The sequence below is a fragment of the Heptranchias perlo genome, chromosome 35 (genome assembly GCF_035084215.1).
Source record: "Heptranchias perlo isolate sHepPer1 chromosome 35, sHepPer1.hap1, whole genome shotgun sequence".
Lineage (NCBI taxonomy): Eukaryota > Metazoa > Chordata > Chondrichthyes > Hexanchiformes > Hexanchidae > Heptranchias > Heptranchias perlo.
The window spans coordinates 12,940,785-12,955,762 of NC_090359.1; the positions used below are offsets into that span (position 1 = coordinate 12,940,785).

Consider the following 14,978-nt stretch of genomic DNA (forward strand, 5'->3'; position numbering starts at 1 on the left):
ACAGCCTCTCCCCAGTATGAATCACCTGCTGCGTCCACAGCGTGGATGACTCCATGAATCCCTTCAAACACGTGTGAACGGCCTCTCCCCAGTGTGACTGCGTCAATGAGTTTCCAGCTCAGATGGTTCATTGAATCCCTTTCCCACAGTCACCATATTTACACGGTTTCTCCCTGGTGCGGGTGTCCTGGTGTCTCTCCAGATTGGATGATCCGCTGAAGCCTCGTCCACACACAGAACACGTTTACGGTTCCTCCCCACTGTGGGTGGTGCGATGTGTTTTCAGGTTGTGTAACGGGTAAAAGCTCTTTCCACAGACAGTGCACTGGAACACTCTCACTCGTGTGTGTGTGTGTGTGTCTCGGTGCTTTTCCAGTCACACTGATGTTTGAAATCTTTTCCCACAGACAGATCAGACAAATATTTATCCTTCCATATTCCAAGGACGATGATATTCAGGTCCTGATCAATCGAGTATTGAGGCACGCATTAGGGGAAGAAACAATGTGAAGACTGATAGGGTGGAACCGCCACCCAACTAAAGACACCCAACAAGGCATGTCCTTGCTAGCAATTGACTTCCCATTGTACAGATGCAAATTGGGTAGTACTCAAAGCCCAGGAAAATATACATAAAATAATTAGCTTTGAATTGGTGATTGACAAACGGAGACAGCAAGTCTAGGAAACAAAGATCAGTCAAATACAGGGAAAGTACATGTCACTACACAGTGATCTGTGCAAGATCAAGTTTTGGTGGGAGAAAACTCACACCTAATTGAGGTGAATAAAGACACAAAATCTTTATAAGGAAATGGCTGTTTCAAAGCCAGTTGCCTTTAAGTGGTGTTTGAATGGCAGAGACAAATCAATCCGTGTGTATTAAATACGTTTCGGTAGGTGTATCCAGGGTATGAGGAAAAGGTAGCATAAAGGGACCACGCTTTGGTTGTGTAAGGGGCTACTGTCTGAAGAGTTCATGCCCGGGTTTGACTGCATCCTACTTATCGCACTGTAACAATGAAATAAAGGCAAGACAAGAAACAAGGTGTCTGCCTATCATTTTACCGATGAATTTACATCATTTAACTTCAGTGCTACAGTAGTTTGAGGTACTGAATTAGTTTTAGATGCTGTATTAGTTTGTGATACTATATTATTTTGTCGTGTTGTATTAGTTTGAGGTACTTTATTAGTTTGAGACCCTGTATTAGTTTGAGGTGCTGCTTTACTTTGAGCTGCTGTCTTAGTTTGTGGTGCTGTATTATTTTGAGGTACTGCATTCGTTTGAGGTGCTGTATTAATTTGAGATGTTGTATTAGTTTGAGGTGCTGTATTAGTTTGTGGTGCTGGGTTAGTTTGAGGTACTGTATTAGTTTGAGATGTTGTATTAGTTTGAGGTGCTGTATTAGTTTGTGGTGCTGGGTTCGTTTGAGGTACTGTATTAGTTTGAGGTGTTGTATTAGTTTGAGGTGCTGCTTTACTTTGAGCTGCTGTTTTAGTTTGAGATGCTGTATTATTTTGAGGTACTGCATTCGTTTGAGGTGCTGTATTAATTTGAGGTGCTGTATTTGTTTGTGCTGCTGCGTTAGTTTGAGGTACTGCATTCGTTTGAGATGCTGTATTAGTTTGAGGTGCTGTATTAGTTTCGTGTGCTGTATGAATTTGAGGTGTTTATTGGCTTGATGTGCCTTGTTTGCAGTATTCTATTCATTTGAGGTGTAGCATTGCTTAGAAGTACTACGTTAGTTTGAGGTAATGTGTTGGTTTAAAGTGGTGTGTTTGTTTATGGTGCAATGTTAGCGTGAGCCAATTGTTTTAAGTTGACGTGCTGTATTAGTTTGATCTGCTGGGTTAGTTTAAAGTGTTTTTTTAATGCTAGGTTAGCTATAGTTGTTGCAGTTTGACGTGCTGCCTATGTCTGATCTTATGCATTAATTTGAACCCTGGCGTTAGTTTGAACAGCAGCATTGATCAGAGCTGTTGCATTAGTTTGAGGTGCTGCATTGATCTGACCTATTGTATTAGTTTGAGGTGCTGCATTGTTCTGACCTGTTGCATTAATTTGAGGCGCTGCATTTATCTGAGTTGTTGCATTAGTTTGAGGTCATGTATTAGTTTGAGGTACTATATTAGTTTGAGGTGTATTAGTTTGAGGTACTGTATTAGTTTGAGGCGCTGTATTAGTTTGAGGTGCTGTTTTAGATTGAGGTACTGTATTACTTTGAGGTACTGTATTAGTTTGAGACGCTGTATTAGTTTGAGGTGCTGTTTTAGATTGAGGTGCTGTATTGGTTTGAGATGCTGTATTCGTTTCAGATAGTGTACTAGTGTGTGCTGACATATTCGTTTCAGGTGCTGCATTAGTTTGAGGCGCTGCAGTAGTTTGAGGTGCTGTATTAGTTTAGGGCGCTGTGTTAGCTTGAGGTGCTGTATTAGTTTGAGATGCTGTATTAGTTTGCGATGCTCTATTAGTTTGAGGTACTGTATTAGTTTGTGATGCTGTGTTAATTTGTGTCAAATGGAGCAAGTGCCAGTGGGGGAATATTTAGGGAACAGTGATCATAAGGTTTAGATCAGTTATAGAAAAGGACAAGGAGCAATCTAGAGTAAAAATACTTAATTGGAGGAGGGCTAATTTCAGTGGGTTGAGAGTGAATCTGGCCTGGGTAAATTGGAATCCAAGATTGGCAGGCAAAACTGTAATCGAACAATGGGCAGCCTCTAAAGAGGAGATGGTTCGGGTAAAGTCTAGGTACATTCCCACAAGGGGAAAAGGTAGGACAACCAAAGCCAGAGCTCCCTGGATGACGAAAGAGATAGAGAGTAAGATGAAGCAGAAAAATAGTGCGTATGACCGATATGACGTTGATAATACAAGTGAGAACTAGGTTGAATATTGAAAGTGTAGAGAAGTGAAAAAGGAAATAAGAGGGGCGAAGAGAGAATATGAGAATAGACTGGTGGCCAACATAAAAGGAAATCCAAAAATCATCTATTGGCATATAAATTGTAAACGGGTAGTAAGAGGAGGAGTGGGGCCGATTATGGACGAAATGCATGGAGGCAGAGGGTATAGCTGAGGTACTAAAGGAGGACTTTGCATCTTTCTTTACCAAGGGAGAAGATGCTGCCAAAGTCACAGTAAAAGGGGAGGGAGTTGAGATACTGGATGGGGTGAAAATTGATAAAGAGGAGGTACTAGAAAGGCTGGGTATGCTTAAAGTAGATAACTCACCCGGTCCGAATGGGATGCATCCTAGGTTGCTGAGTGAAGTAAGGGTGGAAATTGCAGAGATGCTGGCCATAATCTTCCAATCCTCCTTAAATATGGGGGTGGTGCCAGAGTCCTGGAGAATTGCAAATGTTACACGCTTGTTCAATTAAGGGTGTAAGGATAAACCCGGCAACTACAGGCAAGTCAGTTTACCCTCGGTGTGGGAAGCTTTTAGCAACGATAATCTGGGACTAAATTCATAGTCACTTGGACAAGTGTGAATTAATAATGGAAAGTCAGCACGGATTTGTTAAAGGCAAATCGTGTTTAACTAACTTGATTGAGATTTTTGATGAGGTAACAGAAAGGATTGACGAGGGGAATGCGGTTGATGTGGTGTATATGGATTTTCAAAAGTCGTTTTATAAAGTGCCACATAATAGGATTGTCAGCAAAATTGAAGCCCATGGAATAAAAGGAACAGTGGCAGCATGGATACAAAATTGGCTAAGTGACAGGAAATAGAGAGTAGTCGTGAACGGTGTTTCTTTGGACTGGAGGAAGGTATACAGTGGTGTTCTCCAGGAGTCGGTACTAGGACCACTGATTTTTTTGATATATATTAATGACTTAGACTTGGGTGTACAGGGCACGATTTCAAAATTTGTAGATGACACAAAACTTGGAAGTGTAGTAAACAGTGAGGAGGATAGTGATAGACTTCAAGAGGATTTAGGCAGGCTGGTGGAATGGGCGGACACATGGCAGATGAAATTTAATGAAGAGAAGTGCGAAGTGATACATTTTGGCAGGAAGAACGAGGAGAGGCAATATAAACCAAATGGTACAATTCTAAAGGGGGTGCAGGAACAGAGAGACCTGGGGGTATATGTGCACAAATCTTTGAAGGTGGCAGAACAGGTTGAGGAAGCATACGGCATCCTGGGCTTTATAAATAGAGGCATAGATTACAAAAACAAGGAAGTTATGTTGAATCTTCTGGGTGCCGCACTTTGGGGAGGATGTGAAGGCCATAGAGAGGGTACAGAATAGATTTGCTAGAATGGTTCCAGGGATGAGGGACTTCAGTTACGTGGATAGACCAGGTCGAGAAGCAGACGACACAGATTTAAGGTGATTGGCAAAAGAACCAAAGTCGACGTGATGAAAAACTTTTTTACACATCGAGTATTTATGATCTGGAATGCATTGCCTGAAAGGGTGGTCGATGCAGACTGTGGGAGAATCTTCACCACACGGACTTGAGCGGTTCAAAAAGGTGGCTCACCACCACCTTCTCAAGGGCAACAAGGAATGGACAATAAATGCTGGCCTTACCAGTGACGGACATATCCCATGAACGAATAAAAACTAAGTTTCAATCATGGCTTCCGAAACAGAATTGGATAAATACTTGAAAGGAAGAAAATTGCAGGACTACGAGGAAAGAGCAGGGAATGCGACTAACTGGATTGCTCTTACAAAGACCCAGCACAGGATCGATGGTCCGAATGGACTCCTTCTGTGCTGTAACGATTCTATGATTCTATGATTCTAATTTGAGATGATATATTCGTTTCAGATATTGTATTAGTTTGAGATGCTGTATTTGTTTGAGATGCTGATATTAGTTTGAGGTCCTGTATCAGTTTGCAATGCTGTATTAGTTTGCGATACTGTATTTGTTTGAGATGCTGATATTAGTTTGAGGTACTGTATCAGTTTGAGGTGCTGTATTAGTTTGAGATGATATATTAGTTTGAGATGCTGTATTAGACTGATGTACTGTATTAATGTGAGATGCTGTGTTAGATTGAGGTACTGTATTAGTGTGAGATGCTGTGTTAGATTGAGGTACTGTATCAGTTTTAGGTGCTGTATTAGATTGAGGTATTGTATTAGTTTGAGATGCTGTATTAGATTGACGTATTGTATTAGTTGGAGTACTGTATTAATGTGAGGTGCAGTATTAGTTTGATATGCTGTATTAGGTTGAGGTGCTGTATTAGTTTATACTGATATATTAGTTTGAGGAGCTGGATTTAGGTGAGGCACTGCATTAGTTTGAGGTACTGTATAAGTTTAAAGCACTGCATTAATTTGAAATGCTGCATTGGTTGATAATTGCGCAGTAGTTTGAGGAGCTGTATTAGTTTGAGATTCTATATTAGTATGAGATTCTATTTTATTTTGTGCTGCTCTATTAGTTTGAGATGCTGTATTTGTCGGTGGTGCTGCATTCGTTTGAGGTGCTGTTTTAGTTTTTGGTGCTATATTAGTTTGATGTGCTGATTTAGTTTGATGTGCTGTATGAGTTTGAGCTGTTCATTAGCTTTATGTGTTTTGTTTGCAGAACTCTATTAGTTTGAGCTGTAGCATTGCATTGAAGTAATGCGTTAGTTTGAGGTATTGTGCTGGTTTAAAGTGGTGCGTTTGTTTATTGTACAGTGTTAGAGTGGGCCAATTTTTAAATTTTATGTGCTGTAATAGTTTAATCTGCCGGGTTAGTTCGAAGTGCTCTTTTCTTTGAATTGCTGGTTTAGCTGTAGTCGTTGAAGCAGTTTGAGGCGCTGCATGTTCTGTTACTTTGAGGCGCAGGATTATTTTGTGCTGTTGCCTCACTGTGAAATGCTGAGTTATTTTAAATTGTCATTTTTTTAAACTGGGGAGGTGGTTTGAATTGGGAGTTTGCTTTGAGTTGATGAGTTGGTTTGATTTGGGCGTTAGTTTGAGTCGGAGTCGGTTTGAATTGCAGGTTGGGTGAGTTGGGAGTTGGTTTAAATTGTGGTTTGGTTTATTTGTGGTGTTGGTTTGAGTTGGAGGTTTGCTCTCAATAGGGGGTTGGTTTGAGTAGAGGGTTGTTCAAATTGGTGTGTTGAGTTGATTTGACGGATTGATTCGAATTAGGGGAGTGGTTGAGTTGGGGGTTGGTTCACACTGTGGGTTGGTTTGAGTTGGGGTTGGTTCACACTGTGGGTTGGTTTGAGTTGGGGGTTGGTTCACACTGTGAGTTGGTTTGAGTTGGGGTTGGTTCACACTGTGGGTTGGTTTGAGTTGGGGGTTGGTTCGCACTGAGGGTTGGTTTGAGTTGGGGGTTGGTTCGCACTGAGGGTTGGTTTGAGTTGGGGTTGGGTTCACACTGTGGGTTGGTTTGAGTTGGGGTTGGTTCACACTGTGGGTTGGTTTGAGTTGGGGGTTGGTTCGCACTGAGGGTTGGTTTGAGTTGGGGTTGGGTTCACAATGTGGGTTGGTTTGAGTTGGGGTTGGTTCACACTGTGGGTTGGTTTGAGTTGGGGGTTGGTTCACACTGTGGGTTGGTTTGAGTTGGGGTTGGTTCACACTGTGGGTTGGTTTGAGTTGGGGGTTGGTTCACACTGTGGGTTGGTTTGAGTTGGGGGCAGGTTCGCACTGTGAGTTGGGGGTTGGTTCTCACTGTGAGTTGGTTTAAGTTGGGGGTTGGTTCACACTGTGGGTTGGTTTGAGTTGGGGGTTGGTTCACACTGTGGGTTGGTTTGAGTTGGGGGTTGGTTCACACTGTGAGTTGGGGGTTGGTTCTCACTGTGAGTTGGTTTAAGTTGGGGGTTGGTTCACACTGTGGGTTGGTTTGAGTTGGGGGCTGGTTCGCACTGTGAGTTGGGGGTTGGTTCTCACTGTGAGTTGGTTTGAGTTGGGGGCTGGTTCACACTGTGGGTTGGTTTGAGTTGGGGGCTGGTTCGCACTGTGAGTTGGGGGTTGGTTCTCACTGTGAGTTGGTTTGAGTTGGGGGCTGGTTCACACTGTGAGTTGGTTTGAGTTGGGGGCTGGTTCACACTGTGAGTTGGTTTGAGTTGGGGGCTGGTTCGCACTGTGAGTTGGGGGTTGGTTCTCACTGTGAGTTGGTTTGAGTTGGGGTTGATTCATGCTGTGGGTTGGTTTGAGTTGGGGGTTGGTTCACACTGTGGGCTGATTTGAGTTGGGGGTTGGTTCACACTGTGGGCTGATTTGAGTTGGGGGCTGGTTCACACTGTGGTTTGGTTTGATTTGGGAGCTGGTTCACACTGTGGGTTGGTTTGAGTTGGGGTTGATTCATGCTGTGGTTTGGTTTGATTTGGGGGCTGGTTCACACTGTGGGTTGGTTTGAGTTGTGGGTTGGTTCACACTGTGGGTTGGTTTGATTTGGTAGCTGGTTCACGCTGTGGGTTGGTTTGAGTTGGGGGTTGGTTCACACTGTAGGTTGGTTTGATTTGGGAGCTGGTTCACGCTGTGGGTTGGTTTGAGTTGGGGGTTGGTTTGCACTGTAGGTTGTTTTGAGTTGGGGGTTGATACACACTGTGGGTTGTTTTGAGTCAGTGTGCTAGTTTGGATTAGGCGATTGATTTGAATTGGTATTTTTTTGTATTTATGTATTCGAGGTTGGTTTGAATTGAGGGGTTCGATTGAATTGGGGGATTAGTTGCCTGGGTGTGTTATGTTGAATTGTGGCGTTAGTTTTTACACAGAATTACATTTAATTTGCAGCACAGAAACAGGCCATTCGGTCCAACTGGTCTGTGCTGGTGTTTATGCTCAACATGACCGGACAGATGGTCTGAGAAAGCAGGGCAAAGACCAAGGGAAGTCTAGATTAAACTGCATTTATTTCAATGCAAGAAGTCTGATGGGCAAGGTAGATGAACTCAGGGCATGGATGGGTACATGGGACTGGGATGTTATAGCTATTACTGAAACATGGCTAAGGGAGGGGCAGGACTGGCAGCTCAATGTTCCAGGGTACAGATGCTATAGGAAAGATAGAGCAGGAGGTAAGGGAGGAGGGGGAGTTGCGTTCTTGGTTAGGGAGAACATCACGGCAGTAGTGAGAGGGGATATATCCGAGGGTTCGCCCACTGAGTCTATATGGGTAGAACTGAAGACTAAGAAGGGAGAGATCACTTTGATAGGATTGTACGACAGGCCCCCAAATAGTCAACGGGAAATTGAGGAGCAAATATGTAAGGAGATTACAGACAGCTGCAAGAAAAATAGGGTGGTAATAGTAGTGGACTTTAACTTTCCCAACATTGACTGGGACAGCCATAGCATTAGGGGCTTGGATGGAGAGAAATTTGTTGAGTGTATTCAGGAGGAATTTCTCATTCAGTATGTGGATGGCCCGACGAGAGAGGGGGCAAAACTGGACCTCCTCTTGGGAAATAAGGAAGGGCAGGTGACACAAGTGTGAGTGAGGGATCACTTTGGGACCAGTGATCATAATTCCATTAGTTTTAAGATAGCTATGGAGAATGAGAGGTCTGGCACAAAAGTTAAAATTCTAAATTGGGGAAAGGCCAATTTTGATGGTATTAGACAGGAACTTTCAGAAGTTGATTGGGAGAGTCTGTTGGCAGGCAAAGGGACGTCTGGTAAGTGGGAGGCTTTCAAAAGTGTGTTAACCAGGGTTCAGTGTAAGCACAATCCTTATAAAGTGAAGGGCAAGGCTGGTAGAAGTAGGGAACCTTGGATGACTCGGGGGATTGAGGCCCTAGTCAAAAAGAAGAAGGAGGCATATGACATGCATAGGCAGCTCGGATCAAGTGGATCCCTTGAAGAGTATAGAGATTGCCGGAGTAGAGTTAAGAGAGAAATCAGGAGGGCAAAAAGGGGACATGAGATTGCTTTGGCAGATAAGGCAAAGGAGAATCCAAAGAGCTTCTACAAATACATAAAGGGCAAAAGAGTAACTAGGGAGAGAGTAGGGCCTCTTAAGGATCAACAAGGTCATCTATGTGTGGAACCACAAGAGATGGGTGAGATCCTAAATGAATATTTCACATCGGTATTTACGGTTGAGAAAGGCATGGATGTTAGGGAACTTGGGGAAATAAATAGTGATGTCTTGAGCAGTGTACATATTACAGAGAGGGAGGTGCTGGAAGTCTTAACGCGCATCAAGGTAGATAAATCTCCGGGACCTGATGAAATGTATTCCAGGACGTTATGGGAGGTTAGGGAGGAAATTGCGGGTCCCCTAGCAGAGATATTTGAATCATCGACAGCTACAGGTGAGGTGCCTGAAGATTGGAGGGTAGCAAATGTTGTGCCTTTGTTTAAGAAGGGTGGCAGGGAAAAGCCTGGGAACTACAGACCGGTGAGCCTGACATCTGCAGTGGGTAAGTTGTTCGAGGGTATTCTGAGAGACAGGATCTACAGGCATTTGGAGAGGCAGGGACTGATTAGGAACAGTCAGCATGGTTTTGTGAGTGGAAAATCATGTCTCACAAATTTGATTGAGTTTTTTCAAGGGGTAACCAAGAAGATAGATGAGGGCTGTGCAGTAGACGTGGTCTACATGGACTTTAGCAAAGCCTTTCACAAGGTACCACATGGTAGGTTGTTACATAAGGTTAAATCTCACGGGATCCAAGGTGAGGTAGCCAATTGGATACAAAATTGGATTGACGACAGAAGACAGAGGGTGGTTGTAGAGGGTTGTTTTTCAAACTGGAGGCCTGTGACCAGCGGTGTGCCTCAGGGATCGGTGCTGGGTCCGCTGTTATTTGTTATTTATATTAATGATTTGGATGAGAATTTAGGAGGCATGGTTAGTAAGTTTGCAGATGACACCAAGATTGGTTGCATTGTGGACAGTGAATAAGGTTATCTAGGATTGCAACGGGATCTTGATAAATTGGGCCAGTGGGCCGATGAATGGCAGATGGAGTTTAATTTAGATAATTGTGAGGTGATGCATTTTGGTAGATCGAATCGGGCCAGGACCTACTCCATTAATGGTAGGGCGTTGGGGAGAGTTATAGAAAAAAGAGATCTAGGAGTACAGGTTCATAGCTCCTTGAAAGTGGAGTCACAGGTGGATAGGGTGGTGAAGAAGGCATTCGGCATGCTTGGTTTCATTGGTCAGAACATTGAATACAGGAGTTGGGATGTCTTGTTGAAGTTGTACAAGACATTAGTAAGGCCACACTTGGAATACTGTGTACAGTTTTGGTCACCCTATTATAGAAAGGATATTATTAAACTAGAAAGAGTGCAGAAAAGATTTACTCGGATGCTACCGGGACTTGATGGTTTGACTTATAGGGAGAGGTTGGATAGGCTGAGACTTTTTTCCCTGGAGAGTAGGAGGTTTCGGGGTGATCTTATAGAAGTCTATAAAATAATGAGGGGCATAGGTAAGGTCGATAGTCAAAATCTTTTCCCAAAGGTAGGGGAGTCTATAACAAAGGGGCATAGATTTAAGGTGAGAGGGGAGAGATACAAAAGGGTCCAGAGGGGCAATTCTTTCACTCAAAGGGTGGTGAGTGTCTGGAACGAGCTGCCAGAGGCAGTAGTAGAGGCGGGTACAATTTTGTCTTTTAAAACGCATTTGGACAGTTCCATGGGTAAGATGGGTATAGAGGGATATGGGCCAAGTGCAGGCAATTGGGACTAGCTTAGTGGTATAAACTGGGCGACATGGACATGTTGGGCCGAAGGGCCTGTTTCCATGTTGTAAACTTCGATGATTCTATGATTCTATGACCCTCCTCCCACACTACTTCATCTAACCCTATCTGCATACCCTTTTATTCCTTTCACCCTCATGCTAAGGTTCTCGTTAAAGGCATCTATGCTATTCGCCTCAACTACTCCACGTGGTAGCAAGTTTCACATTCTAACCACTCACTGGGTAAAGAAGTTTGTCCTGAATCCTTTATTGGATTTATTATTGACTATCCCATCTTATATTTATGGCCTCTAGTTTTGAACCCCACACAAGAGGAAACATCTTCTCTGCATCTACCCTATCAATCCCCTTCATAAATTTAAAGAGCTCTATTAGGTCACCCCTCAGCCTTCTCTTTTCTGGAGAAAAGAGGCCCAGCTTATTCAGTCTTTCCTGACAGTTATAGCTTCTCAGCTCTGGTATCATTCTTTTAATTGGTTTTTGCACCTTTCCCAGTGCCTCTATTTGCTTTTTGTAATATGAAGGCCAGAACTGTTCACATTACTCGAAGTGTGTTGCAACCAACGCTCTATACAAGTTTAACATAACTTCCCTGCTTTTCAGTTCTATTCCTTTACAAATGAACCCCAGTGCTTTGTTTGCACTTGTTATGGCCTGTTAATTTGCGTTGCTACTTTTAATGATTTCTGAATGTGTATCCCTAGATCTCCTTGCTCCTCTAACCTATTTAGAGTATGTGGCCTCATTATTCCTCGGAACAAAATGCACCACTTCACATTTATCTATATTAAAACTAATTTGGACGCCCATTCTACAAGTTTATTAAAGTCTTCTTGTAATTTGAATTGAAAGATTGTTTTGTCTTGGGTGGTTCGTTCGATCTGGGGGTTGATTTGCGTTCATAGAATCACAGGATCTAACAGCACAGGAGGAGGCCATTTGGCCCATCGTGCCTGTGCCGGCTCATTGAAAGACCTGTCCAATTTAGTCCCACACCCTACCTTTGGTGTGTTAGTTTGCATTAAGGGGTTGGTTTGAGCTGGGGTTGGTTTGAGCTGGGGTTGGTTTGATTTTGGGGGTTGGTTTGATTTGGGGGTTGGGTTGAGTTGCTATATTGCCTTGAATTAACACAGAAGAGTACAGGACATCACTGTAACAATATGAGATCTATAGATGAGCATGAAAGGAACTACACCATTGCTGAGATAAAACGCTTCCAATTTTAATTTAAGATCATAAATATTACCACAATTGTCCAGACTTTGGTGCTTTTCCCTTTAATCCCGGCAATTTCTATTTTAATATATGCTCAGGGACTGAAATCGGCCGTCCAAATCTGTTTGTTCAAATAACTAAAACTAATTTGAACGGTTTTGCAATCTGATAGTCCCAGTGGAGATCCCACATGGTATAAATTAAAGGCTCTGGGAATGTATCGCCTCAGAGTTTAATTCGGAGCGATTGCCTGAAGCACGAAGGGACATCATCACCACACCGAAAATGATTGAAACATTTCGCAGCATCAGAAAAATATGTTACGTGACCCTTGCAGTGATTGGTGTCCCTGGTAAGTGACTTGAATCATTTGTGTAAATCTGTGTGTGAGCTGCTCTGTTCCTGATACTGTTAAATGTTGGTCTGTTTGTGTCCTTTATACAGTAACTGGATAAGTGATATAATTTCAATCAATATGATTTTTTAAAATTCTGCCCTTTTAGTCCGTTGCCTTAACGGGAAATATAATACTTTTAAAAGCCATTAGTCACAATAAATTATCAAGTTATTGCTTTAAGTGGAAATCCTTGTAATCTTGCAGCAGAGCTCAGTGCAGGCAACTCTCCAAGGACCTGGTATTACTGGAAATATCCGTCATTGAAGAATTATACTTGGTGTACAATTCACACAATGAATGTTGTGGAGTGCAAACCGAAATGCATTGATGCTGGGCTGTTACTTGTTCACCGCATCAACATAAACAGACGTTAACTATTTAATCAGCAGGTTCGCACAGTTGTTGTATTCAAATCCTGCCCCGACTCCCATAATAGCTGGGACTTCCTTCCTTTTGAGGAAGCTGCTCCGCTCTAGACATCCATTTATATTTCTGCTTATGTCACCCCCCCCTCCCCCCCTCTCTGGTCCAAAGTCCTGTAATTGCGCGCTTCCATCAAACTCACAGCGGATGGTATCTCACGGGCTGGACACCATGAGGTCGGTGCCCGGCCAGTTTCCCTCCTCCCTCCCCCACTGGTACATTCCGAGGGCCCCACTTCGGATTTACTGGTTGGTTTTCCTCCACTCCATTCCCGCTGGAACGCCTCGCCCCCTTGTTATATTTTATTTTATCCCGTTTGATTTTTGTTCACCCAATGACCACCCCGTTGTTAATTTTTACACTAAGATTACAAGTCCTTGCTGCCACATGCAGCAAAACTAAATCCCCTCCTTGGATGCAGCCGCAAAGCTTTGAATTTCGTACAAGGTCATGTCAATCAGCCCAGGCAGGGTTTGGGGATGGGGCAGTGAGCTCAGAGACTCTGGACTGGGAAGGGAAAATCCTCCCAGGTTCCTGCCCCTGATCCCTGTGCAGTGACCCTGCTGCAAACGACAGGTGTGTGTACCTGGGGTGAGAATACTGGGACATCCCCACACTCAAATACTTAGTGTCTGGGCTCAGACTTGGAGAATGGTTCTTGAGTTTGATCAGTACTTTGCCGTCACTTTCCCTTTATCTTACAGTTAATTTAGTGGCGATTGTGATCCTGTCCCGAGGAAAGTGCGGACTCTCCAATTGCATCACACGCTACCTGGTGGCCATGGCAGCCTCGGATCAACTGGTCATTATCACTGAGGTTATCTTGAATCGGATCAGTTCCTACTTCTTCCCGGGATCTTTCCTGCTCATCACCCCTGTGTGTAGTCTTATTAAAGTCCTGCGTCGTGCATCCATAGACAACTCTGTCTGGTTAACTGTCACTTTCTCCTTTGATCGCTTTGCTGCCATTTGTTGCCAGAAGCTGAAAACAAAATATTGCACCGAGAAAACCGCGGCTGTGGTTATAGCCACAACCTGCACTCTGCTCTGTTTGAAAAATGTTCCCTTCTATTTCACATATAAACCCGGAGAGATAATCGACAACGTACCGTGGTTTTGTGCTACAAAATCAAGCTATTATCCTGAGCCCGGATGGGTGGGATTTGACTGGATTGATACGATTGTAACCCCATTGCTCCCATTTGCTTTAATTTTGTTGCTCAATGCTCTGACCGTCAGGTATATTTTAGTGGCCAGTCGAGTCCGTAAGGGACTGAAGGGTCAGAGCAAGGGAGAGAATCACAACGACCCAGAGATGGAGAGCAGAAGGAAGTCTGTGATTTTACTCTTCACCATATCAGGGAGTTTCATACTTTTGTGGCTTTTATATGTTATCGAATTCTTCTATTATACCATTACAAAAACAAATAACTATGATCACAATGACTCTTTATATATCTTTGAACAAGTCGGATATATACTGCGGAATTTAAGTTGCTGCACAAACACATTTATTTATGGGGTGACTCAGACCAAATTCAGAGAGCAGTTCAAGAGCGCGGTGAAATATCCGGTTACCCTAATTGTTAAATTAATGAATAATAAAAACAACTGAACTCTGCCCAGAGGTAGTATCCAGTGTTTCCGGTTCATTAATCAGGTATTTATCCCTAAACTTTCCTCCTCTGAATTACACCAGGAATCGCTCGAGATCTTAAGATATATTCAGGAGCAAAGCAGCCATTGTGGTTCGAGCCATCTCGCTACTTTGATTGACAAGTGTCACATTTTGTTATAAGGACAATAGAAGTTTAGAGAAAATAATAATAAAGGCAGCAATTCCCAACTGAAGGAAATCCCGGAATTCCAACACAGAAGATGAAGATTTTTTGCCCAGCAAATCTCTTTATCACCTGACACTCTGTACTGTTGGGTAAATAAAACGTTCCTGAAGTTATTATTGATTTTTATTGACTACCCGTCTCTTGCCATCTTTCTGTGTCTTTCGGTTTCTAGTTCTGTATTTCTCCTGTCTGTTCATCTTTCCATCTCTTTGCCTCTAGTTCTCCTTTTTGTACTTCCTTACACCCTTCTCTATTTTACACTATTTCTATATTAGTATTTCCTCCCAGTATTCTCCTCCCACTCTAGTTTAATTTTTAAATTTCTCTCACTCTTCGTTTTATTTCTCTTCCTGTATCTCCATCCCCTCGCATTGTTTCTCATTCAGTCTGTATTTCGTGATCCTTTTTTCCTTATTGTACTTCCCTCGTTGTCTTGTTTCTGTATCGCTTCCTTTGTCT

At 43.0% G+C, this 14,978-nt stretch overlaps 1 protein-coding gene across 1 annotated transcript; it reads left to right on the forward strand.

The window, feature by feature from the left end:
- The first annotated feature begins 12,140 nt into the window (after positions 1-12,140).
- On the forward strand, positions 12,141-14,290 carry LOC137302077 (probable G-protein coupled receptor 139). Its single transcript, XM_067971764.1, has 2 exons — positions 12,141-12,207; positions 13,380-14,290. The coding sequence occupies exons 1-2, from the start codon at positions 12,141-12,143 to the stop codon at positions 14,288-14,290; spliced, it is 978 nt and encodes a 325-aa protein (XP_067827865.1).
- The last annotated feature ends 688 nt before the right edge of the window (positions 14,291-14,978 follow it).

Bases quoted from the DNA above. Each gene is read 5' to 3' on its own strand.
- LOC137302077 (XM_067971764.1), top strand. From the start codon at position 12,141: ATGATTGAAACATTTCGCAGCATCAGAAAAATATGTTACGTGACCCTT. The intron at 12,208-13,379 runs GTAAGTGACTTG...TTTATCTTACAG, and splicing joins TGCAGTGATTGGTGTCCCTG to TTAATTTAGTGGCGATTGTG.